The sequence below is a fragment of the Nothobranchius furzeri genome, chromosome 5 (assembly GCF_043380555.1).
Source record: "Nothobranchius furzeri strain GRZ-AD chromosome 5, NfurGRZ-RIMD1, whole genome shotgun sequence".
In the NCBI taxonomy this organism is placed as follows: Eukaryota; Metazoa; Chordata; class Actinopteri; order Cyprinodontiformes; family Nothobranchiidae; genus Nothobranchius; species Nothobranchius furzeri.
In genome coordinates, this window is record NC_091745.1 from 60,148,339 (window position 1) to 60,173,612 (window position 25,274).

Sequence of the window (25,274 nt, forward strand, 5' to 3'; positions counted from 1 at the left end):
GTAAAAGAGCTGCTTTTCTTTCAACTTTCACGCCAAAACTTCAACAAACAGAGATGAAATCTTGAAACATGAGTGACTATGTTCATCGATCCAGACAGATTCTTCTGAGATCAGCCAAGATTTCCACATAAGCAGGAGGTCACAGGCAGAATGGCGAAAAGCAGAAGTCTTTGTCTTTACACATTTAACTCAGTGACTGAGAAATGTTTAAACTCTGCAAAGCTGCAGAAACCATTCACAGGCTTAGCCTTTATTTATTGATTTGACCCGTTTAGCCGAGTTCTTGTTCATACTGGAGTCTGGTGCTGGTTCTGATGGTTCGTTTGTCTGATTTTATTTTCAGTTTATCAAGCTGTTGAGCTGATGTTGTCTTTGGACTCTTTAAAGAAGAATGTGGTCATGGGACAATAAATACATTCATCCTGTTTCTGTAGCAGGATGTAATAAACTAGATCATCTGGTGGAAACTCAGATCCAGCCAGAACCTTCGGATTAGAGCACCATCAGCCTTATCTTCTCCAGGAAACCCAGAGCTCCAGATCAGACTCTACAGGTCTCGTTCAGCAGGTCAAAGGTCATGAATGAAAGTCTGGTTTGTTTGAAGGGCTGTAGGAGAAAACCCAGCATGGCTGCTCAACTCGGGTAGGTAACATGTCATCTGAATGAACCACAAGACTTCTGTCACAAAGTGGAGATGTTTACCCATAATGCACTGCAGCACAAACACCTGAAACAAGTTAACACACGTGGTTTAGGCTGGAGAAAACCCTTGCATGCACGAGGACAACACGCTAAATCCAGACATGCATGAGGAGGCAAGGAGGTTCCCAGGGTTTCCTTTCTCTGAGTAAATAAAGTCAGGAATGTGATTTCTGTCTGGATTCTAATTATTCTGAGTCCAAATGAGATCTGGATACAGGAAGTTAAAATCCCGGGATCCAGGAGAACATCAGCAGATGGAATTGCTGATCCTTAGGAATCTGATCTGTTGACAGCAGACTCTAAACCTTTTTGTTTAGCCTACCTGAAGCTCCAACTGCTAACAGGTTCCAGCACGTCTGAGTCTTCTAGCTGCTCCAGATGAGTTATTGTTCTCTAAACATGTTTCCTTGGGATCTGGAAGCTCACAGAAACCTGCTCTGTGATGAAGGTTCCAGGTGCTGTGTGAGGGACTGGAGGTCAGCTTAGACCTGATCCTGATTCCTTAGGCACTGAAACTCCTCCAGATTCCCTGAATGATCTCTGATCTTCTGAGGGAGGGGGGGAGGGGGGGAATCTGCTTTAGCCTTCTTACAGTCCTGAGTTCCGACTGGACTTGGGGGACCTCTCTTCTTTCACTTTAGTTAGAAGGTTATAATCCACAATTTTGACCTTTGATCCTAAACCAATCCTGCCTGGTAACATCCCCGAATGCATGATCATCATTATCACAATATGATGAATGAATTTCTTGACAGGTGCTCTCTACTGACCCCAGACCAGACAGAAACGCTCCACTGAACCATCACAGACACTCAGAATGAAACCAACCGTTGGTTTAGTTAAACAACCCGAATGAAGGAGATTGTTAAAAAACTCAGTAAAAGTAAAACAATCTTTGCTTTTGACTGAGGACTTATTTCTAGAACTTCTTCTGATTGAAATGAAACCCCCTCTTCATCAGCAGATGCTGTTAAGAGTCCTCTGCTGGAGGATGAAGAAGAAACAAAAACTAAACCCAGACAGAAAAAGAGCAGGATGATTCCCACAAATCCATCTGATCCCTGATGGATTTTCATGTTGCTAAGTCACACAAAGACTCTCCTTAAACTCCCTTCTCCTGTGCTTTGTTGGTTCTGGAGAAGCTCCAACACAAACATGCCCAAATGAACAGAGCAGGATCTGCGTAGAGTGTGATGTTAGCTACAGCATTTTATCTAAAAGTTTTTCTTGTTATAAAAGACATGTAATAAAAATCATTCAAACACCAGTTTCCTTGTTTTGAGGTTAGTTTAATACAGATTTATTCCAGATTAAATCTCATGGTTCTGATGGGATCTCCTCACCTCCATCAGAAATTAAACTAAACGAATCCCAGATCTTTGCTCCAGAAGCGCTCCCATCATGACCCGCTAATAAATGTGAAGCAGGAGATGAAGAGAAGAATCTGATTGATGTCCCTAAAACCTCTAAATGTGCTCTTCCTGAAGTTTCCCCCTTGTGTTTCCTGGCAGGAAGTGAGGACTATGATGAATATGACAATGATACAAGTGTAACACCAATGCCAGACTATGACTACAACAGCACCTTTGAGTATTACTACGGTAAGCGAGGAGGATCAAGCCATCAGGTCAGCTAAATTTGTACTGACGCTAACAGGAGAATGTGTGTCTTCACAGTGACTGAGGATCACGTCACCGACACGGTGAGCAGTCCTTCTGTTTGTTTACCAGAACCAGGAGACCCTGTATCTCTACTTCCTGTCAGAAACCAGCCAACAGGAGACGCTGCAGGAGACACGACTCAGCTTACTCCCTGCTGTCTCCTAACTTCTGGATGTTTCTGTTGATCTTGTGTCTGTAGGATCAAAGCAAGCCGACTGATATTCCTGATGTGGGGCAGGTCGCAGAGCCGAAGGACAGGAACAGGAGCTGCAGACCGACCATCGAAAAAACCCTGACGATTAATGTCCTACTGATGTCTCTGATTCTTTTTCACTAAATGTTTCCAAGATGATGGTTTACATGTTCAGTTAGTTTAATTTTTTTAATGTGTAATAAATAAACACACACACACACACACACACACACACACACACACACACGGGTCACTCCGCGGCTGGTTGCTTTGATTGTTTCAAACTGAACCTGAGCTTTAAGGTGTCGTGTTTGTATCTGTTTTATGTTTTAAATGAGACCATTTTCAGTCCTTATGAAAGTCCGATGCAAGTTCATCCATCTCATCTATAAAAAAACAAAGATGGTCAATAAAAGCTCTGGAGTCAGAACTCTGTCTTTATAACCATAAAATCCCCTCCGTAATGCTGACTTCTGTAACACTGAGTGGGACCTCCAGAACCTCATCGGTGTTGAGTGGTTTTGTGGACTAGCAAGTCTCGGTTCTGCCTGAAGCCTTTCCCACACGCATCACAGAGAAACGGTCTCTCGCCGGTGTGCATCCTCATGTGAGCCCTTAGACTTCCGTTCTGGGTGAAACGTTTCCCGCAGGTCAGACAGGAAAACGGTCTCTCACCGGTGTGCGTGGACACGTGTCGTGCCAAATCACCACTGTTACTGAAACGCTTCTCACACATGTCACAAGGGTAGCGCCGCTCTCCGGTGTGCGTCCTCACGTGAACCGTTAAATTACCATTTTGAGAGAAAGACTTGCCGCATATCTTGCATGAATAAGGTCTTTCTCCAGTGTGGGTTCTAATGTGGATCAGAAGTTTTTCGTGGACTCGGAAGCTCTTCCCACAATGCGGGCAGGCATGTGGCCTGTCGTCTGAGTGTGTGTTCACGTGGTTATGTAACGACGACGAGCTGGAAAAGCTTTTCCCACATGTCTGACAAACGTACGGCCTCTCACCGGTGTGGACTCTGTAGTGAGCCTTCAGTTTGGACCTGGACTTATAAACCTTCCCACAAAACTCACACTGTAGAGACCTCTGACCTGACTCTGAGTTACTCAGACTCTCTGCGATGGGAGACATGTCTGCATCGCTGCTCGGACATCTGTCCTCAGACAGGAGCTGCTGGTTGCTTGGTTCTGACTCACTGAGGTCACTCTCATCATTAGTCACCATGATGGCTCTGGTTTCTTCCTCCTGACTGATGCAGAGATCCTCCTGTTCCTCCTTTATATGCGGAGGATCTGGTTTTTGATGTTCCTCTTTTAGGTAGTGGAGATCCGGTCCCTCCTGGTCCAGACCAGACCTCCTATCCTGTTTACAAGGCTGCTGGTCTGTGAGCAAATCTTCTTCTTTGCAGATGATGTGCAGAAAGAAGTCTGGGGCCAAAAAAAAAAAAAGAACAAAAAGCTGTAATTTTATAACAAATGTATTTTTATTGTACAGGAAACAAAGATATAAAATTACATTTAAATGACAAAGCTGTTTGAATCTGTTTCTGATTAATGATGATGTCGGTGTACCTCCTGGTTCTGTACTCGGACCTTTCACAATCAGAATCTGATTTATTGGCCAAATGAGTAAAACACAAGGAATTAGGTTCCAGCTGTTGGTGGCTCTGCCAAACGCCCTCCAATAGCAGTGCTGCATTGTATTCTGGGATGCAGGTGGGTAATAGCTACTGTGTAGCTCCTAGCTAGCTGTAAGAAGACCAGCTGGTATTTTGGCAGATTTATCAGCTCAGACTCAAAAACAGCGACAGGTGTGTGTGTTAAGAGTTTGCTGCTAGCTTGGTCAGGATCTGAAAGCACAGCTTTTGGGAAGCTCCGCCCCCACATGAGTTGACCAATCAGCAGACTGAACTTTAACGCTAGATTTGTGTTTCTTTTGCAGTTTTTTCTATGTGGACATAACCAAACCAGAGGAACAAACTACAGATGAACTAAATAAGAAATGATTCAGACCAGAGGAACTGAACTGTAGGAGTGGAAACACCTTAAGGGTACCTGGTCGCTTTTCATCCTGACTGATGAGCTGATCCTCCTCTTCAGTGAGTCGAGGTTCCTGTTCCTTTTTGAAGAAGGAAGGCTTGGGTTCCTGCCATTCCTCGTTTATGTGAGGGGGTTCTGGTTCCATTTGCTTCAGGCCAGGCTGCTGATGTCCGAGAACCTTCTCCTTTGTGCAGTTAAGTTGCTGTGGTTGGTCTGAAGAACAACACAAGAAAAAGAGTTTTATGTTAATGTTAAAAAACTTAAATCTGGGATATAAAATGAAGCTAAAAGCAAAAGCAGCGATCCTCATTTTTTAGTTTGTTTTCAAACTGAGCGTCACGGAAAACGGAACTGAGTTGTCAAATAATAAATATAAACAACAAACATCATAAATAAACAGGCTGTTGTAACCCCACAGACTGATTCATCCCCACTATGTAGAAAATCATTAAAACTCTTTGCCTGCCTGCTCAACCAATTGGTAGAGCATTTCTAAAGTCCCTACATCACATTGAAGCAATAAATGAACTTAACAAGAAAAAAGATAAATCAAGAAAATTCTTAAAAATATGAGGTTTGTTCAAGGAAAAGGCAAAACATTATTATATTCCATCACTTTACCTTAATATTATTACAATTAGTTTATTATTAATATTATTAATTTACATTAAACTAAAGCCCTTACTGTCCCACATCAAAAAATGCAGAAGTGGAACATTTTTCATTGCTTATTTCTTGGTGAAATAAAACTCACATTTTATTTTACCCAAAGTTTTAAAATATTTTAAAAATTACAATTTTTAAAATTGAATCTAAAAATAAAAATAATTCTCATTTTGTACACATTTTGCACAGAAATCTTATAAAATCATCAGAATACTTTACTGAAACAAAAAATTTGGGTGAAATTTAACAAAAACTTACATATTTGATGTTTAATATTTATCAGTGATGAATTTCAGATGTGATTAAATCAAGATAGTTTGGATTCCAGATGTGGTTTATGTGTCAGAGAGCAATGAAGTGCAAAGGAAGAACAAACTAAAACTGTTGGGAATATTTATTTAACAAGCAGAAATTCATGGGAGAAACCAGGATTTCCAGAAGTCCAGACCATTTAGGATCTTCTTCTGTGTGGTGAATCCAGATGTTTCTCTGGTGTTAAGACACTCAGAACGGAACATCTCCAGAAAGAAGGATGTGGAAAACTGAGGTTTTAATCTGGGACATTCCGAATGAAGGAAGTTCTAGGAGCAACACTTGGGGAAAGGATTGACAAAACCATTGATGGGGATCAGGAGGATGAAAGCCAGCATCCCAGAATAAAAAGGTGGTAATTTCCCTGGAAGAAAGTCTTGTTTAAAGTTTGACTCTCCATCAGCCTGTCTAGATTTCAGCGATGTCTGAGGTGAAATTGGGATCAACCATTTGGTTCCATGTTCTCCTGACCAATACAGAGATCCACGAGTAGGAGGACTGCTGCTCTTCAGCCGTTGGGTGTAGCACCTTTTGGAGGAGGTGGAGCGGTTCCAGCAGCTAGTCAGACAGGAGGTTGGAGTGAAAATAAAAGATTATCATTATTATACACGTTTGAAGAAAACAGGTACATCAGTGTGTCTAGTTAGAGATAGAGGCAGCAAACATTTTAAACCTATTGTCCTAAAAACAAACTAGAATAGTCAAATTATTCTTTTTTTCATAGCTCAGTTCTTCTCAACTTTAATGATGTAACAAAAGAGACAGATTTTAATCTGAATAAAAATCGATCTAATTTAATCTCTAGAAGAATCTTGCTAGCTTTAGCCCATGCTGCTGATCATTAGTCTCTGACCTTTGACCTCTGATCTAATCCTTTTTCATGAGCAGTAAAACTGACCTGATGTGATCTAAACTTAGGAAGTCCGTGACAGTCACAGCCGTCATCTCCGTTCGGTGTGGTCTAACGGCCCCGGTTAACGGTAGAGACTCCTCACATCTATTTGCCCCCGGTACTCGCAGCCGACCAACCTGTGATCCGAACTTTGGACGTCCTCCTGCGTCACTGACGTACGTCAAATGAAAACAGATGGACTCGGATTAGCATCCCGAACCAAATCCGGGCTACATACCTGCTCTGTGGAGCTTTCTCTCAAGTTTCCAGCTGATTCCGGACCGAGGGTCGAGATCTCCGTCGGTTCGCTGAATGTTCGTTAACATTCCTTCCGGTGGAGCAGCTACCGTCTCCGTGATAAGCTCCCTAACGCCGTCCATTGTTTACAGTGGACGATGATCTGGCAGAGACTATCGACATATAAATACGCGTCGGCAGCCCACCGCCTCCTCTTTCTTCTACGGTTAGAGACGCAGAGCTGCAACAACAACCAGCGGCTCGATGCTGCACCCTACAGGCCACAACTACAATTGCTGTTTTCTCCGGAGGAAACAACACTTATTTAATTGCTCTGTTAAATATTAAATGTATTTTTATAGTTCAAACACGCTAAATAAATAGATCTTTAATAAACAGTTTAAACATAGAAAAATAAAACTATTCAACGAGAGATTTAACTAGTAAAAACGCTGTTAGGAAAACATCCAAAATGTGAGTTTAAAACCTATTTCAGACAATTAGATGTCTAAATATAAAATTTAATTACTTGATAAAGTATCCTCCCGTTCCCACAGGTGGGCTGATCCTGAGTCGGCCAAAGATGACAAAATGATGGAACCACTTCTTGGACATCAGCCAGGCCTCCTCCTGCTCTTCTCCCAGACACAATCGGAGATATTTTGCTTTTATGATTGTATTAATACAACGCTGTTATTTTTTATTCTGTCCATACTTTTCCAAAATCATTAAGTTTGTGGTTCTGTGAACACAACTTCTGGGTTTTAAGTGTTTTAATGAAGCTGGTTTGGTTTAGAAGTGTTGATATCTGTTATAAAATAGGAATAAAACCTTTAAAATGTTAGATTTAGACCTCGATCTAAAACCTGCTGAAGCTTAGATTTGATCCATCTGCTTTACTCCAGTGTTTTTGTTTCCCATTCAACTTTGTAGAGCTGAAATAAAATGTAAGATTTGGTGTCACAAAGCAGAAAATCAGATGTCTGGTTTGGTTTTGGGAAGGCCAACCTTTCTAATAAAAACAGCTTACCTGGAACCAAAAGCTGCAATCCTAAAAAATAAATAATTTAAAAAGCAGCTTTTACTTTGAAAAGTAAGTTTATTAATGGTATAAGGCCACTCTGGACTGTGCAGAAGTTTTAGAGAAGAGCAGAAATCACCACCACCCCAACCCTGTGAGTCCAATGTTCCGTCACATCAAATCAGAAACTGGTCGGCTCGCAGCGTTTCAACGATTGAGAGCAAACAGGTTCAGCTCAGAGAGTGCAAACCTGGAGGGAAAAAAATCCATTTTTAGTTCAGTCTTCATGCTTAGGATGTTCTCCTGGAGGTTTATTCCCAGCTCCTGATATCAGATCCATAGGGGTAACCAGCTGCTGCTGTTAAGGCCACATTCCTATGGGAATGCCTCCGGATTCCAGGTGTATGGAGAACCTCAGAGCTTCATTCACAAAACACCGAAACGCCTTCACAGGGTTTAGAGAGCCAACAGAAATCACACCAAGCTCTTTGGTTTCTTCTGCCAGTGAAGCCAAACTCACTGGACCAACAGAATTTCACAAGGACACAATCAGCCGTCGGAGCAGAATCAGGGTACAGTACAGACGGGAATATTCAGGTAATCTTCATCCTCAGAAAACCAAAGTAAAAAACCAGAAACCTTAAAAAAAAAACTCCCCAAACCAATCAGAGAAACCCAAAAATCAAACTCAAAATAGGATTTTATAATAAATTAGCTCATTGCTGCTCCCTGCTGTTCAGATATTTCAGCTTTAACCGGGATTCAAACCTGAAGCAGCTGTGCTGCAGTTCATTTTTCTCTTCTTACAGTTTTGAGAAGATTAAAGACATACAGAGGAGAATCAGTCAAGCACTGACAAACTCAATCTAAGCAGGGACGTGATCTACTGGAGGGTCAAGAAACCAGCTGATGTTAGGAGACAGACCTCAGATCAGCCATTTAGTGGATATGTGTGTCAGTTTATCAGAACCAGCAGTGACTCAACTCATCAGATACCAATTTTAAAACAAATTAACAGCCTTTTCTACACAAAGTAAGGTCTGCGTGAAAACAAACGTACATGGTTTTAAGGCCCCACAAGGTTTAGCAGCGACCACGTCGCCGTGGAAACAAACTCACAGAGTCCAACATTATTTCTTCGTACAGCTCCTTTGGAAGAACAACCAGGTGCAATGAGATGGGAGGAGAAAATATGGAGAACAGTCACAGTTGATCAGAAACCAGATTGTTCTGTGTTGGTCCGTTTAGCGCCGGGCCGACGCGTTGGCTGCAGGTTTCTGCTCATCTTTGGCGTGAGGCGACTGAGGAAGCGGGTGCAGACCGGTCTCAGTGCCGATGTTGACGGTGATGTTGGCGTAGAGGGGAAGGTAGTCCCGAGAGACGACCTCGTACTCCAGCGTGTTCATCCCGTCCTGCTTCCACGTCTGGCGTGTCTTTGCCAACATGTTGAACCTGAAAATGGAGAAAATAAATGCTTTTAAACAAAGATGGCCACCACAGCTGGTCAATGTTAGTAAACATAAAACCACGTGTGACTGTCAGTTTCACATAAGATCAAATCTGCCAGCAGCTGAGAGTCGGTCACAACACTGAGTTCTTATCCTAAAAACTATAAATCCCTGTTCACACCTGTAGGGGGCACTCTTTAGTCACTGGTAATGTAAACGTTTAACCATCTAAAGCAGGGGTGTCAAACTCAAATTCACACTGGGCCGAAATGAAAATCTGGGACAAAGTCGCAAGCCGAACTTAATTTTTTTTTTAATGACAGCAAATTTGCACATTTTCTTCATCAACATGTATGCAATTTTGAACCTTTTAATTTGGAAACAAACTTATTTTTGCATTAACACCGAATGTGGAATACACACGAGCAAGTCAGTTTTAAATTAAATGAATCAGTGGTATTCATTACTTGTGGTATATTCAACATTTTTAAAATCTAATCAGGATTTATGTTTTCTTGTTTATTCATTTTTCTTATTTTTATTCTCCTTTTTTTCTCCTGTAATAAGTGTCATCGCTGCTGTGACATCTAGCTTTCCCCACTGAGGAACAATAAAGGGATTTTCTTTTCTATTCATCTATCTGCAGCCTTTCCACTTCCTTTTTTACTGTAGGTTAAATCTTTTTTTCATGGAACAACAACAAAATAAAATTATAATTTTATCTTAAATGAAAATGCAACATCTCACCTGTTAACTTTCATGTTTAGGAGCAGAAAAAGAGTAGAAAACCAAAATATTTAAAGCTCAGTTTTACTGTGATGCTCACCTGTTCCAGCCAGGTACCTGCATCATGGGGTTGATCTGAGCTGAGGAGGAGACTCATGTTGTTTTGTTCATCTTCATCATAATAATGACAACATTAGATGACAACAGGTGCTCACACTTGTGCTGATGAACATGACTGAGCAGCTTGACCACGTTGTTGTGTGTCGGGGAGGAAAAATAAAAACTACAGCAGCCACAGAGTCATGCTGATTTGAGCGTGTCGCTGCTCGCTGGAGTTATATCAGCTCTGTCTGGAAGTTAGTTGGAAAACTTTCTCTTTCAGTCGTGAACACCTTACTGAGCGGTTAAAATCTCCGTTTCTGGGCTTCAACGTCGGCAAATAGCTGAGTAAACTTGGCGCTGAGTGAGAGGAGTGTTTAGATTGTCCAAGACAGCGGGCAGCAGACAAGCTGGAAAAAACACAAAGGAGGGGGCGGTTCGGCTCCGCGCTAATGCCGCACAGCATCATGGGAATTGTAGTCTTTGCGATATGTTTGATATTTATCTCACGGGCCACATAAAAATGCTCCGCGGGCCTTGTGTCTGACACGTGATCTAAAGCTTTTGGTTTCTTAAAAAAAAAAAACTTTATTTACATTTCTAAATTCTTTTAAGCTTCAATTCTAATTATTGATATAAAATTTTACAATTTTTAGACTTTCCCAAAATCTGAAGTTTCTGGTTTATGTAGCGAATCCAAACTGACCGAATGTCAGCCTCAAATGGAATCAAGACAGAGAAGTTTGATTCATTTTACAGGCGAATCAAGCAGCGACTTAAGGTCCCACCCCGCTCAGTCAGCTGCAGACGTGTTCTTGAGCAAGACATTGCTGGAGGTTGGAGGGCCTGGTGGTGCCCATCTATGGCAGCCCCACCTCTGCCAGTGTGTCTTAGCGCAGCTGTGGCTACATTGTAGTTTTTACCTCTTCGGGTTCTCATCGTTGCCTTTGTCCAGCTTGTGTTTGATCATTTTGTAGCGTCCAGTTTTCAGTGAAGGACGAGTGATGTACATCCCAGCCAGAGACACTCTGAGGACAGGAAAAACAAGACAGTTAAGCCTAATCTGCAGAAACTAAGCATTCCAAGAGTCACACCGCACTCAGGTCCTGGAGGCGCCGTCTCACCTGATGCCGATGTCGTCATCTTCGCCCCCCCAGCCCCAGTAGTTGTTGGGAAAGCCGTTCATCTTCAGGTAGTGCAGCGGCGACAGAGCTGACACGCCTCCAAAGTACATCTTGTATGGAAGCCTGAAGAGGACAGACGGATGGACAGCTGAGTACTTTGTCTTGGCCCCCAGATGCCTTGAAACGGCTCTGGCTGTGACTGTCTTGAAGGTCACCCGAGTCTCCGCCACATCAGCCAACGCTGGCTGACTTACTTGTAGCCGAATTTGTCCATGGCGATAGCAGCATGCTTGGGGTTGGCGTCGCAGGTGTATAGGTTGCGGTCGTCCTCTGGAATGAGGTCAACATCGTGGAAGAAAAGGCAGTCCCAGTCCTCCTCCCTCATGGCCTCTCGGAAGCCGACGTTCATCAGCTTGGCTCGGTTAAACGTGTAGTTTCCTGCCTGGAAAGCAGAGAGACGGTTCATGAGCAAACAGACATCTGGGATGTGGTGAAGGACCCAAGATGCTCAGAGCCTCTCCTAAATCAACCCTTCAACAACTGAAACCTTGTTTTTAACTCTGCTACTCATCCAGGCAAAAGTCACTGGAGGGCACTCTGACTGCATCCTAATCAGGATCATCAACATTGTTCCTCAACATCAGATCTGATGAATTCCATCTTTTTCAGCTGCATCATGAGATCTCAGAGCGAACCAAGCTGGTTCTGGTTTACCTGGTGGATGACGTAAATCCCGTAGCTGAGCTGCTGCCGCTGCAGAAACGGGTGCAGGTAGTAGAGTAGGAACTTGAGGTGATGCTCTCGGTTCCTGTGGGGGATGATGATGGCCGTCTTGTGTCTCGCCTCACAGTTGGGCGGTCTGTATCGTCCTCCTCGGATCACCAGCGGGTTTTTCCTCTGAACCTCAGCCAGGGTGAGGCCAGAAGGGAAGCTGACATGGATGGGCCCACCTACGGAGACAAATCCAGCGTGTTGTTAGCAGCAGGAAGGAGTGTGGTTAATGAAGCTCCAGTCCCATTTGAGTAAAAAAAACCACTAAGTCAAATTTCCTTCAGACCAACACAAAAGGGAGGACAGTCCTGAACACGCACGCACACACACACGCACACGCACACGCACACGCACACACACACACACACACACACACACACACACACACACACACACACACACACACACACACACACACACACACACACACGCGCACACACACGCGCACACACACGCGCACACACACGCGCGCGCGCGACAGGAAAACAACCTCTGTCAAAAGCGAGGGAAAATAAGTGAATCATTAATCAGGACACATTCAGAGTGAAACTATAACCTAGCTCATTAACGTTTCTCAAACTGGATCTCTGAAGGGAAAACGCTTAACCCACTAAAACATTCCCAACCGTCTCGCTCAGCAGGATTTTAAAATCTGCTCTGAGTCGGATTAACATGAAAACATTCCTGGTATGCGGTTTGGCTGCTTGGTTTACATTTACGTTCTGATTGTATCTCTTGTTTTTAAATGAAGAACCTGCTGGTTTCACTGGAATTTCTCAGACATTCCAACAGGAAAACACAAATGAGCCGTTTTAAAGGATCCAACCTGCAGAGACCGCTGACCTCGACTCTAGTTGGTTGAACTACTTTTACATTGATGAAGGGAATCCTGCAAGTAACTAAGTGAATGATAATTAAGTTTCACCATTTTTATGATTCAATGATCTAGAAACCTTCATCCTAGTAAAACAGGAAACATGATTAGAGGGAGGCGATGCTCTGGAGTCTCATGGGATTGATTTGACCCCAGTAGTTTTCTTCAAACCCACATTTGGTGTCTCATGACCCACATGTGAAGTCCAAGTTTATTCACATTTCCATATTCTGAATCCTGACCCAACATCAAGTTGGATCCCGGAGGTACCAGGTTCAGGAGGGAAACCCAGACACCCCCTCAGCACTACTTCCCAGCTCCTTCTGGAGGTGTTCCCGGACCAGGAAGAAGTTCTAGGACACCTCCAGGTCTCCCAAAAATGACATGGAAACAACAATAGAACAAGAGGTTTCTGGGAATGTCTCACTGGGGAGAGGCCAAGAGACATCCCACTGAGCAACCTGACAGAACTCTGACCCAAACCCATCCTGTCTGAGCAGCAGGTCAGACAGATCCTTCTACTCGATCTGCAGAGCAACCAGAAGCTCCTGATCCTAATCCAGTTTGTAAACCAGAATGTAAAACCCCACCTTCCAGTGTTCCGACTCATCCCTAAATTAAACAGTTGCTGTTGAACCTGTTCCGGGGCACCTCCAGCTTTTTAAATGTGTCTCTTCTCATTTGACAGCAGTGAGACCTGAGGTGAATACAGCTAGTTTACAGACATCAAGCTTTGAGCTCTGAGAAAAACTTTAACTATGCAAATGAGCAGTCAGCTAATCCAATCTAAAAATAGGTTACTTAGAATGAAATAAATCCGATCCCGGATCATCATGGAGGAACCCGACACGGAACACAAAACGTTCACCTCCATGATTACTCCCAAATCCCAGAACTGCAGAGCTGTTCTCATCCCAGTTTCTCCTGATGATTTTCTGAACTCGTCTTTTCGAACGATTACTGATTACCTGAAACCTTCAACCACTAGACACTCATGGACGTTTGACACTCACCTATGAGGGGGGACGTCTCTGGACAGTAAGGCATGTTGTCTCCATGGCTGTGAGATTTGGACAGGTTAAACAAGTTGGCGTAGACGTCTCCTGCAGCCACGGTGACAGCTGTGCGGTTGTGATGCTCTGAACTTGTTAAGTCTGGTTTCCGGAAGATGCGGATAAAGTAGGTGACCCTCTTGTGGTACCCCTCTCGGGACAGCAGCGCCATGACAACCAGCTGAATGCCCAGGAACATTAACAGGTAGCGCCATCTGGACTGCAACCCAACCATGGTGAAGGGTCTAGTTCCTGCCGGTCCGTTTCAGCTGAAATAAATTCCAAATAAAAACTCCAAACTGTTGATGTTGGGTTCAGCCGTGGCTGATTCCAAACCTTTATCTGATCCAAAATATGGAAACACACACCTCCTGTCTGTTATAGTAAACTACAGAAGATACTTGGTAGAGAAGAGAACCTCAAAACGAAGCAAGATGAGTAAAAGTCACAGAAAAGGCACTTTTGGCAGGTGGCAAATGAAAGGGTCACCAGAAATGAAAAAGTAGAAAAATATATCAGGGAAAAATGTCTCGTCTTTTCACTGCATTTGTTTCTGCTGCACAGATGAAAAGCAGACGTGTCCCAGTGGACTGTTGGTTGAGTTTGTGTTTGGCGTGTGGTGATAATGGCCGGGCCTCATCACGTAGTCTCACCCCCCATTCTCTTTATGCTGCCGTCTGCTCTCCCTCATGGCCTCTCCAGAGGGAGGCCTCCACTGCTACAACAGCCGCCAAGACAAAAGAGAGCATGTGCAGCGCTGATGGCCCGCCGCTGCTGCACAGAGGATTACAGAACATCCATGAGTGGAGTAGGAGGCCTGCAGATCTGTGTGGGTGACTCCAATGGGGGAGGATCTCAGCCACAGGGAAACAAACGGAGGAGGAGGCAGGAGAGGCAATTCCCAGTTACAGTCTCACAATGATGCTCAGACACATGTAGAGATGGACAGGAAGTAGACTGGGTCCAGGGCTCTGAAAGACAAGGCAGAATATGAGAATGTGTGTATGTGTGCGCGCGCATGTGGGGGGTACCAAGCCTGGCAGGGAGAAGCTACACAGATCAGCAGCATTTTGTTTTTGTCTCACATGAATAACAACCTTTTGTGTTCAGCACATGTCAAATGGATCGGGTTTGTTTACATTGGAGACCTAACAGTACAGCTGAAAATGATCCACTATTCAGAACACAACACACACAACACACAACACACACACACGGCCTGCTGTCAGGGATCCACATGACCCAAACCCAGTCTGGAGCGCTCCGTCGGGTGCCTGGTTATGACCCTGTGTGACCTTTTACCCGCTCTGCTACAACTCAACCATAAATCAATTAAGAGTTGTTAAAGCGGTCCGCCTTGTGGAGCTAATCCTAATCCCACTGAAGGCTCCCAGACTGCTGGTGAACAGTACCGTTTACCCGACCCCTCCTAGAAACACAGAACGACCCCCCCCCCCCACCTCCCAGCTTATAATATGATTTGTATTTTTGAAAAGATCTAAATCATATTTTCAGATTACCAACAACAGAAGGGAACATAATATCTGAAAAGCCACTTTAAATCCACCTTAACCCCTTAAACAGAAGAATCAGAATCATAAGTTTTTATTGCCATATGTGTGCCAAGTCACAACATTAGGAAATTGCTGCGGTATTTTGGTGCAGAAGGTAAGATAGAAAAAAAATTAATTAAGAGATAAGCAAATATAAGGACTAATAAACACTCATGATAAAATTATTAATGTAAAAAGTGGCAAGAATTAGAGAAGCAGCAATATACTCCGTGAAGGTATTTATCTGTGTTTGTTGAATGGTTCAAGCACAGCATCGGGTCACGTGACTGGGACCAATCAACTTGAGTGGGCTGCCCTAGGATGTTCATTCAAAAGTCCAACTGCAGAGGGGAAGAAACTGTTTTTGTGGCGAGAGGTTCTGGTCCGAATGGATCTGAGCCTTCTGCCAGATGGGAGCGAGTCGAAGAGACTGTGTCCAGGGTGAGACGAGTCAGCTATTATCCGACCTGCACGCCTCAATGTCCTAGAGGTGTACAGATCTTGAATGGAGGGGAGTTTGCAGCCAATGACCTTCTCTGCAGAGCGCACGACACACTGCAGCCGTGACTTCTTCGAAGTCAAGCAACTTTAGATTTTAGGAGCCAACTCCATTCATGTTGGAATTTATTCCCAGCATGTTATTCACAGATTTATTTTAGTTTAGATAAGAGTGGGTACAGGTTGTCCAAAGGGTGGTAGGACACATTAAACCATCATTTCATTTCCTATTTTGATGAATAATGATGCATTCTTCAGTTCTTATGACCCTCAGAGTCAACAACAACCAAGCTTAGGGATGGGTACCTTTGACATTTGAATCGATCCTGTACTAATTCCCGGTACCTACAAATCGATACCGGTACTTAACGGTACCAATTTGATACTTTTGAGTGTTTATTATTTTAATTCTCTTTTATAATTAAATATATATTTTTCTCAATATATAACAATATTTGATATATATCACAATAAATAACATTCAACTGTTTGTATTTTAACATTGTCCTTGTAGTTTTATAAGCTGATAATTAAACTGAAGCAAACATCTTTACTGTGAACTAAATTTACTGTGTATCTTCATTCCTTTTGCAGTCTTTTTTCATTTGATTTTTCCTACTGGGAAGTTAGAATTTCCGAGGAGAAAGCGAACACACCATTAGCTGATAACAACGGTGGCAATGGAAGCTAACATATCAAGCTAACGTTATCTTAAACAGTTTATTTAACTGCTGGAGCAGATTAAGACGATGATGCCTCACACTTAGATCGTTGTCGCTGGTTTCATCTTCACCCAATCACCCGTCGCATTTAGTAAAGTTAAGCCAAACTTTAGAGTGCGTTCATGTTCTTCCAGTCGGAAATTTGGAGTTCCGAGGAGAAAGCGAACGCACCATTAGCGAAACGGAAGCTAACATATCAAGGTAACGTTATCTTAAACATTTTATTTACCTACCGGAGCAGATTAAGATGAGGATGTATCACTTAGATCGTTGTCGCTGGATTCATCATCACCCAGTTACCCATCACATTTAGTGAAGTGGACCCAAGCGTTAGCGTGCGTTCTTCTTTCTACCATGCTGCACTGTTTACAACTCGCTCGCAGGGACCAACGACATAACGCTCTTGCGCATGCGCAGCTGTCTTGGCAAGTTCTCGTTATGAAGGACGGGTACCGAAACGAGGCACCGTTTGAAACGACGTGAATCGGTGCTCGGTCGGTACTATGGAATTCGGCCGGTACCTTAAAAAGTACCAAATTCGGTACCCATCCCTGTGATTAATGCAGACATAAGACAGTAAACCTGTAGAACCTGTTCTCGTGAACCATAAAGGAGCTGCTGAGGTACCAGGCCCAGTGGATGAGCAGTAGCCTGTTTTCATCTTCAGCACTTAGAACACATCATGCTAATGAATCACACAGGGGAGACGTAGGAGCACTCTGGTGGGACGCACTTTTCAGAGGCGGGATAAACAGACTCATCTCTAATGTTCAGGCTTCCTCCAAACTAAGGGAACAAATGGATGACTAAAGTTATTTTTAGTTTGTTTTGCAGATGCAAACCAACATGATAACCTAACAGCTGTACTCACTGTGACCTGAGCAGAGACAAAACAGATGATGTTGTACAGAACACTGGGTAACAAGTGTCAACAAAAACCAGGATAAGAGAAAATAGACCAGTGGCTCAGGGTCACCACAGTAACCAGTAAAATGTGTCCTCCCCACCTCCCTGACAGGAACTCTCAGAAAAACAGCTGCTGGGTTGAAACCGGAAACTGGTAAAGCAGGAAATGCTTTGATGGTTCTCCTGGCGAAAGTTGAGGTTTCTACTGGGTCTGATGAAGGAAGTAAAAACGGCCTCACTTCCTGTTTGGAGCTGTGAGACTGGGACCCAGTGGGAGCTAGACTCTCTGGACTCTGAGGGGACCTGAGAGGACAGCATCAGTCCTAGAGCAGGTGGAAGACTTGCACACCAGCGTTTAGCCGTATGATGAGTGACATCAACATGGAGAACCTGGAGCTTTTTCATAAAACATTAGAAATGTTACCTCAAAATGCAAGTTTACTCCAACTTCCTGCGATCAGTTTAAGCTGATGTTCTTTCCATGACTCTACCTGAGCTACTGAGCTCCAGAGGGGGTGGGGCTACATCACCTGGTTTCTGTGGGAATATTTCCTTTTTTCTACCTCAGATTAAGAAAGTAGAAGTCAGCACATCACTGTTGATTGAAACTAATCTATGCATTCTTCCCCCAAAGTTGGAGAAAATAAACAAAAAATCCCAACAATCAGCCAGAAGAGCAGCATTGATCTCAAACCAGTCTCTGCTGGTTTCATCTCTTTATCCCAGTGGTCGCCACAGCCCTTCAGTTTTGTTTCGTTAAACTGAAACTTTCCAACTCAAGACTAGAACATGGAGAGTTGGACCAGAATAAACCACAGCAAGCCCAGTCTGGGTAGTCTGACTGACCGTAGTTAACTACGTTAACGCAAATCTGCTTCATCCGAATGGATTTTATGGGATGGATAATGAAGCTTTGTCTCTGGGGGAATCTTGTGGATCAAACAGGAACAGGAAGCTTTGACTCACTGCTACAGATTTTCATCAGCAGCAGATGGGAGACGCCCCTCCCCCCGATGTAGATTATGGGTAAGGTTTATAAAGACGTTGTTATAAAAACTACAGCTAATCCTACGGTGTTAAAAAGGTTAATCGTGAATTACTGAATGCTTTGGACCCTTGAGGTTTTTCTGGTGGTGTGTGTGTGTGGTGGTTGGGGGGGGGGGGGGGGGGGTGTCCAATAAGACACCAAAACATGATTCCAGCAAAACGCCCTTCCCCCCAGCATCAAACTGGTACCCAGATCACATCAACTGTAATGAGAGATATAGAGGGAGGATGAGGCCATCCAGAACCTGATCTGGGTTAAACTGGCTCATTAACAAACCAGAACCCCACAGGTGATCAGGTTCTTACATCACTCAAGGGGGAGGGGCTGCCTGTGGGACTTTGACATTACATAGGTGGTGTGTTCACCTAAGCGCCAGAACATTAAATAAAGGTCTAATAAGTGTCAGCACAGCCTCACACTGAGGTGAAACTGTAAACCTGCAGCAACAAAGACAACAAAAACTATATATCAGCTTTCTTCTAACATGCATTTTATTCACCAGCAGCTAAAAAAAGGTTCAAAGAAATGCAACTGCAACCCAGAAACAGCCTTTCAGGACAATTTTTCATATTTCTAACAGCGGCTAAACAACTCCAGTTGTTTCACTCGAGCCAGAAAATTCCAGGAGCAGCTGGATGACATTAAAACAAACCCATGGTCGATTAGCTGCTTCAGCGTGGAAAACAGACTGAAACTGGCCTTGAAGCTGTGCAGAGTCAGACAGCAAGGCAGAAAGAGGACAGGGTCAGGTCTTCACACCTGTGTGTCATCAGTCTGCTGAGGGTGAACAACCAAACTAAACCCTCATTTAAGGGAACGGTCAGCAGAACCGGTTGGGTGAAGACAAGCAGCAAACCGTCCACTAGACAGCTGAAGCACTCCTGCATCGCGTTTCTGCTTCAGACCACAAACGAAACTAAGAGGATTATTCTCTAGAAAACTACTTAAGTGACCCACTGACAACGGTCTAACTCGAACAGAACACGTTTTATTTCTGATCAAATGAAAAAATTTAATTCTGGACGTAAACGATGCTCACACTGAATTTTTTGGTAAACGTGAACTGGTGCTAGTTTACCGCTGCTGGAACTGAGCTCCTAAGTTTCTGCTGCTGAAACCCAGATGCAACCTCAGGTATAAACACCCCTGCATCTTTCTCTAGTAAACAGAAAATTACATTTAAGCTGCTTCTGGTCGTTGACTCATCTTACACCAACTGCTGAGCTCTGAATAAACTGGACAGATGTGTGCTGAGCCTGGAGGCCAGGTCCGGTTAGCAGAACCATCATCTGTTTGGGTCCAACGATGAAATGACCCAAAACTACAACCGAGTTCACTGACCCAGGACGAGCAACTGTGGCTCGCTCCAACAGACTAAAGTGCTCTGACACCAGTTTGACTAGATTCTGTATTTTTTAACCTTTGAAACAGTCTTTAAATTGATTATATTCTTACATACAGACGTGTGAATATTGCTGATTGTTTTCTAGAATCCTTTTGCATATGAAAACTACCATGCAAATGAACTTTAAAACAACTTTCCGTTGGGCTGAACAAACATTTTTGGGCGGACTGAATTTCAGACTGACCTTTGACCCTTTCCTGAACTTTGTTAAGTGGCTTAGACATTAACCCCAAAGCTGTCCTCCTCCACACCACGGTGTTTTTATAATGTTTAGCAGCAGCTTTACTCAGACCATCTTTAAGCAACGATCTTGTTATTCATTAAATAAAACTGCAGAAACAGAAGTGCAATCCAGATTTATTTATATAGCACATTTATCAACAGCGATAAAGGGAAACGAGATAAAATAGTCAAATCAAGAGGTAAAAAAAAAAAAGAATTGAGTAGAACATCTGAAGGTTAACAATCATTAAAACCAGAAGTATGCTAACAGGCTAACAAATGCCTAACAGCTCCCTGATCAGCTGTTATACAGGTGATTTACAACTTCCTTCTACATTAGCATCCATCAGAATAAATAGTGTAAAAACTGGAGATGCTCAGATTAGTTCAAGTTGCTGCAATGAACCAAGCTTGGTTTGTTTTTAAAGGTGGCGTATCAGAATTGTAGAGAATGCAGATCTGTGTTGTCCACCATGTTAAACAACCAGTATGCAACATTACTGGTGGCTGTTGCTCTGTCTGGTTTAAAATACGTCCAAACTGCAGACATATTCAGTCTTCTGAGGAGAGACGTAACGTAGTGCTGGCATTGCCGTCCATTAGAAAACGAATACTGATGTAGAGGAATGGGTCATAACTAAAACTAAGCCACTCTGTGTGAAAATATCGAACCCAGGATGAATTTAAAAGCCATTCTTATTTTATAAGGTTAAACCTGATGTTTACCACCTAATTTCGGTTCCTTTGAAAACCACACAGTGTGATCAGGTTTTGATCAGGTTTTCAGACCAGAGCATCCATTTATGACTATAAAACAGCTGATAGTTTATCTGAGATCTCAGGATGACACGAGTGATATTTCAGCAGCATCAGGTCATCAGATCACATCATCCCAGCATTAGAAAAACTAGAAACATACTGTAAAACAGAAGTTGTAGAGCTAAAAGCAAAAAAATAAATAAAACTGAAAAAAATAAATAAATAAAACGTTTTTCCACAGGTGAGCTTCGGTCACTGTGGCCAAGAGACTTTGACCTTTGCAGACTTTCTGATCTAAACAAAAAAAAACTCCATCAACCAAAAGCTGTGGCCTTTAGGTTGATGTTCCGATCAGATTTGTGTCTCCTCCTTTACTTTCCTGACTCAGCAGAATAAAATTTGCTGCCGTGTTTTCCAACCTCGCCTCTAAAACCTTCCTGGGAGTCAGGCGGTACCAGCAGAGACGAGGTCCGAAACGACAGAACTTAAAGCAAAAATCACTTAGAGGAGGACAGCATCAACCATCTGATACGTCAAACCCGCATGTTTATACAAACTTGTGTGGACAAAACAAACATTTTCCAGGAGCATTTACACAGCCCGGTTCCAGCCTTCAGAACAAAAACACTCAAACATTTACACTGAACCGACCAGGAAGTTAAGCAAGGGGCGAACATGTCCTGAAAAAGAGTGTCAGCATAACAAGGTGCGCCAGCCTCTTCGCCATGGCAACCCATCGAGTCCCGGCTGTTCATCACAACTGCAGCCAGTTTGTCTCCCGAGGCGGAGACAAACCCCAGAGAGACAAAAGACCAGATTTAATTGTTCATCTTGGTTCCAGTTGGCTGCTGCTGAAGTTTCTACCCAGAGCTCACCTGCTGACGTTCCATCACCAAATCAGCAGCAGCAACCATGGAGATGAGGAGCCTCCATGGAGCCACAGACCCACAACAGAACAGGAGCAACCGCCTCCATTAGAAAGATCACCCGCTCACTGTTTGCACACAAGAATCCGCCTCTGAAGGCTTCAGCGGATGCTCGACCCAAACCAGAACAAGAACCAGAGACTCAAGCCCCATAACACACCTGAACAAGACCTGCTGTGAAACAGAACATTTTATGTTTTTAATCTGAATTAAGTAATTTAAGTTTCTTAAGTATACGTTAACATTTAAATTTACTCATAGAAACAAGTTAAATTAACCAATGAGATTTAAATGTGACAAAAGTAACAACGTCACTGGATTTATGCTTTAACTGCCTGCTTATGTTTCATTATTACCTCTATAAAAACACAGAATTTAGACAAATGCATGATTATTAATAGGGATGTGAGAAGTTAACCGTTAATTGCCCAGAATGTCATAACCAGGTAAAATAGCTTTGCCCGGTTAACTGCGTAGTTCACGTCTATTTGCTGCGCGTGGCTGTACTATATTTGTCCCACTAGAGGGCGCTAGAGAGCCACTATCAAAATATGTCAACTTGAAAGCACAGAAGAGGTGAACTCTTCACATGATCAAATAAATGTACTCAAACATGAAGCAGCTATGAAAGAGCACAGCGTGAGAGCATTATATTCTTGGTAGTGAACACAAAGTTGAGCCCCGCAATAAAGCAGAACATGGAAATGAAGAAACTAGCCCTGACTCTCCTGCTTGGAGACAGCTATTTTGCGTCAGCCTCCTTAGACTTTTCTTTATTTTACTAAACAAATTACTCTAAGAGGAAGGGTTAAGTGTGGCCCCCTGAACATACCGATAAGAAGCGTGGTGTGTTTAATGGCCGACAGCCCGCTGCACAACAGGTCCTAATGAATATTTCAGCTTTAATCCCACTCTCTTGTTTTTGACTGTTGTAACATGAGTGGGACTCAGGTTGTGCTTCAGAATTATTTCAAAAAGAGTAAACAAAAAAGCGTTTGCATTATTTATAGAGCAGGGCAAAGTTTTGTTCGTGTTGGAGTGGGCTTACAGATAACCGGGTAACAATCGTTAAGGGCTTTAATAACCTGTTAAATTTTGGAAAAGGTGCATCCCTAATTACTAATTAAGTGGATTTTAGTCCGCCTGATCTGGCATAGTTGTGAAGTTTAGGACCATGTGTTTATTTCCTTTTGCTTAATTTCCCCTCAGCCGCCTGTCCGACTAGAAGCTCCTATAAAATAAATAAATAAATAAAAACTTTAAATGTCAGGTTTTATATGAATACTAGGAAGTAGGGCTGAGCAATAAATCGAAAATGTATTGTTATCAAAATTTCTGACTCTTAGAGAATTTTTTCTACGTCAATAAATTAAATAATAAAAAAATGAAAACTTAATACACGTGACAGCCCCATCTAGTGGACAACTTTTGTTTCTGCGCATACTTGTAGTTATCGTCCATTTATCGTTATCGAGGTGAAATCCTCAACATATTGTGATATTGACTTTAGGCCACATCGCCCAGCCCTACTAGGAAGTACTGGTTAGAGACGGTCTGGTGTAAATGTTAAATGGTACCAGTACCAGAGACGCTGTTTAAAGAAAAAACTCCTCTTTTAGGAAATTTAATAATTAAAAAAGGTCATTGTAGAGCATCAAATTATAAACTTACTTTTTGCACATTAACACAACTAATTAAGTCTTAAAAACACAAAGACAGGTTTATTTGGCTTCTTTAACTCGATTAATTTTTATTATCCATGACTTCTCTATATACACGTTTTTAGTTTAGATTATTTTAAAGCTTTTCTGTTTAGTGAGTTGTGTTAAACTGGTTTTTCTTCAGAGACTCGTTTAAATGTTTTAATATCGCATTAAAACATTTAACTATGTAAAAAAAAAAACTTATTGACACATACTTGGTTTACCATTTCATTTTGAACCTGACCCGTTTCAGCCACACTGATCCAGAACAAAAGCTTCAGAGCAAAAAGCCAAATGCCACAGCTGATGTTTGTTTTCTTCAACAGCTGTACATTTTCTGTGATCCAACAGGGCAAACAGATCCATCAGCTGTGAGTCAGAACCAGAACCAGGCAGGACCGAGCTGTGGCTCCGCTCGTTAATGAGAGTTCTGGGGAAGTGGAGGCCCAGCAGCGGGGCCTTTCCTGTTCCGATCAGAAATCAGTTTCAGCTGAAATCTCAAAACCAGCTCAAAGAAACTGATCCATCTTTAAACGAGCCTCTCACGGCACCGAGCTATTGTTAATCCCGGTTTGCAGTTCGTGTTAAACTCTTGTTAAACTTTTCCTTGTTCCGTTCTGGGAAGAAGAAAAAACTTCAGTTGCGCAAACATTTCAGGTCCCGAACAAGAAATGTGGGTGGAAATCAGTCTAGAGGCGAAACTAACCCGAGTTGCTTCACTAACTGACCCCAAAACTAAACATGTCGATTTTTTCCTCTGATAAAATCATCCAACAGCAAAACAAAAATGTATTCAACAACGTGGCCGTGTTTTCGTTACAGGTCCCGCTTTGAGATCCAACAGTGCTCTCTCAAATACAAACACAATCCTGCTTTTTAATCTAGAAACCCAGAAGAAAGCAGGAGTTCATCCTTCACAAACAGATGTGAGGGGAAGCGAACGGAACCGAGCTAACCCGCTCCTTGGGTCGGTTAGCTCACTAGCTTGCTAGCGCTTCGGAACACAATAGAGGGCTCAGAAATGTACATATTATAATCGTATCTTACCTAACGAAATCGGTGGAAGACCGCGTAAAGTGTGGGTCGGTCGTCGGTGCTCCCCACAGCCGCTTCACCGTGTTTCCGACATGTTTGTGAAGTTGCTGCCGTGCGGACGCAGATGAAATGAGCCACACGGATGTTCCCCCTCCCCTTCTTTCGGACTCCCACACCACCCACCGCCGCCGCCTGGGGGAGACACTGGCTCTGGCTCTGCCCCGTTTAAAGGTACGGAACCTCCGCAGTGCCAACATCCTGAACCACCACAGGTGGATACACTGATGCTGTTTACAGGTAATATATGGAACCCTGAAAGTGCCCACATCATATCATCCACAATCATAGAGGGGGAGGGGAGGCTTTGCTTTACCCTGTGTAAAGGTACGGAACCTCCAGAGTACCCACCACATCACACTGTTTACATCTTTGGAACCCTCACAGTGCCCAAATAATCCACAATCATATTTTCGAGAAACCTTAGCCTCGCCTAAAGCCTAGTTTATGCTTCTGCATCAAGGAAGAGACTCACACACAGGGACAGAGACGTTTTGCTCTCGGACTTTTCCGTCTCCTGAGTGTTGCAAAGCAATTCCCGCCAGGACAACAGAGGGCACAGCGCTCTGCAAATGCTTGCTGCAAAATGTTTTTTTTTTTGTTTTATTTTTTTTTTTTA

At 43.0% G+C, this 25,274-nt stretch overlaps 2 protein-coding genes and 1 long non-coding RNA gene across 7 annotated transcripts; 1 reads left to right on the forward strand and 2 right to left on the reverse strand.

Annotated features, from left to right (window-relative positions):
* Positions 1-1,974: 1,974 nt before the first annotated feature.
* On the reverse strand, positions 1,975-7,079 carry LOC139061501 (zinc finger protein 239-like). 4 transcript variants are annotated; one of them, XM_054740821.2, is made up of 5 exons: positions 6,708-6,837; positions 6,476-6,640; positions 5,714-6,135; positions 4,615-4,812; positions 1,975-3,987 (listed from the first exon to the last, which is right to left on the reverse strand). In XM_054740821.2, exons 3-5 carry the CDS (start codon positions 5,781-5,783, stop codon positions 3,059-3,061), a joined length of 1,197 nt encoding a protein of 398 aa, XP_054596796.2. In that variant the 5' UTR covers positions 5,784-6,135; positions 6,476-6,640; positions 6,708-6,837; the 3' UTR covers positions 1,975-3,058. The 4 variants fall into 4 exon arrangements, with proteins under 4 accessions (XP_054596796.2, XP_054596795.2, XP_054596797.2 ...); XM_054740820.2 differs by having other exon boundaries at positions 6,476-6,632; positions 6,708-6,829; XM_054740822.2 differs by lacking the exon at positions 6,476-6,640.
* On the forward strand, positions 7,043-8,383 carry LOC139070130 (uncharacterized). The gene is made up of 2 exons (XR_011520773.1): positions 7,043-7,180; positions 7,264-8,383. It is a non-coding gene; the product is annotated as an uncharacterized lncRNA (long non-coding RNA).
* si:dkey-199f5.8 (beta-1,4-galactosyltransferase 3) lies at positions 7,786-24,768 on the reverse strand. 2 transcript variants are annotated; one of them, XM_054740823.2, is made up of 8 exons: positions 24,611-24,768; positions 13,783-14,792; positions 11,839-12,074; positions 11,379-11,566; positions 11,125-11,247; positions 10,924-11,028; positions 10,002-10,041; positions 7,786-9,179 (listed from the first exon to the last, which is right to left on the reverse strand). In XM_054740823.2, the coding sequence occupies exons 2-8, from the start codon at positions 14,054-14,056 to the stop codon at positions 9,054-9,056; spliced, it is 1,092 nt and encodes a 363-aa protein (XP_054596798.2). In that variant the 5' UTR covers positions 14,057-14,792; positions 24,611-24,768; the 3' UTR covers positions 7,786-9,053. The 2 variants fall into 2 exon arrangements, with proteins under 2 accessions (XP_054596798.2, XP_015805137.3); XM_015949651.3 differs by lacking the exon at positions 10,002-10,041.
* Between the last annotated feature and the right edge of the window lie 506 nt (positions 24,769-25,274).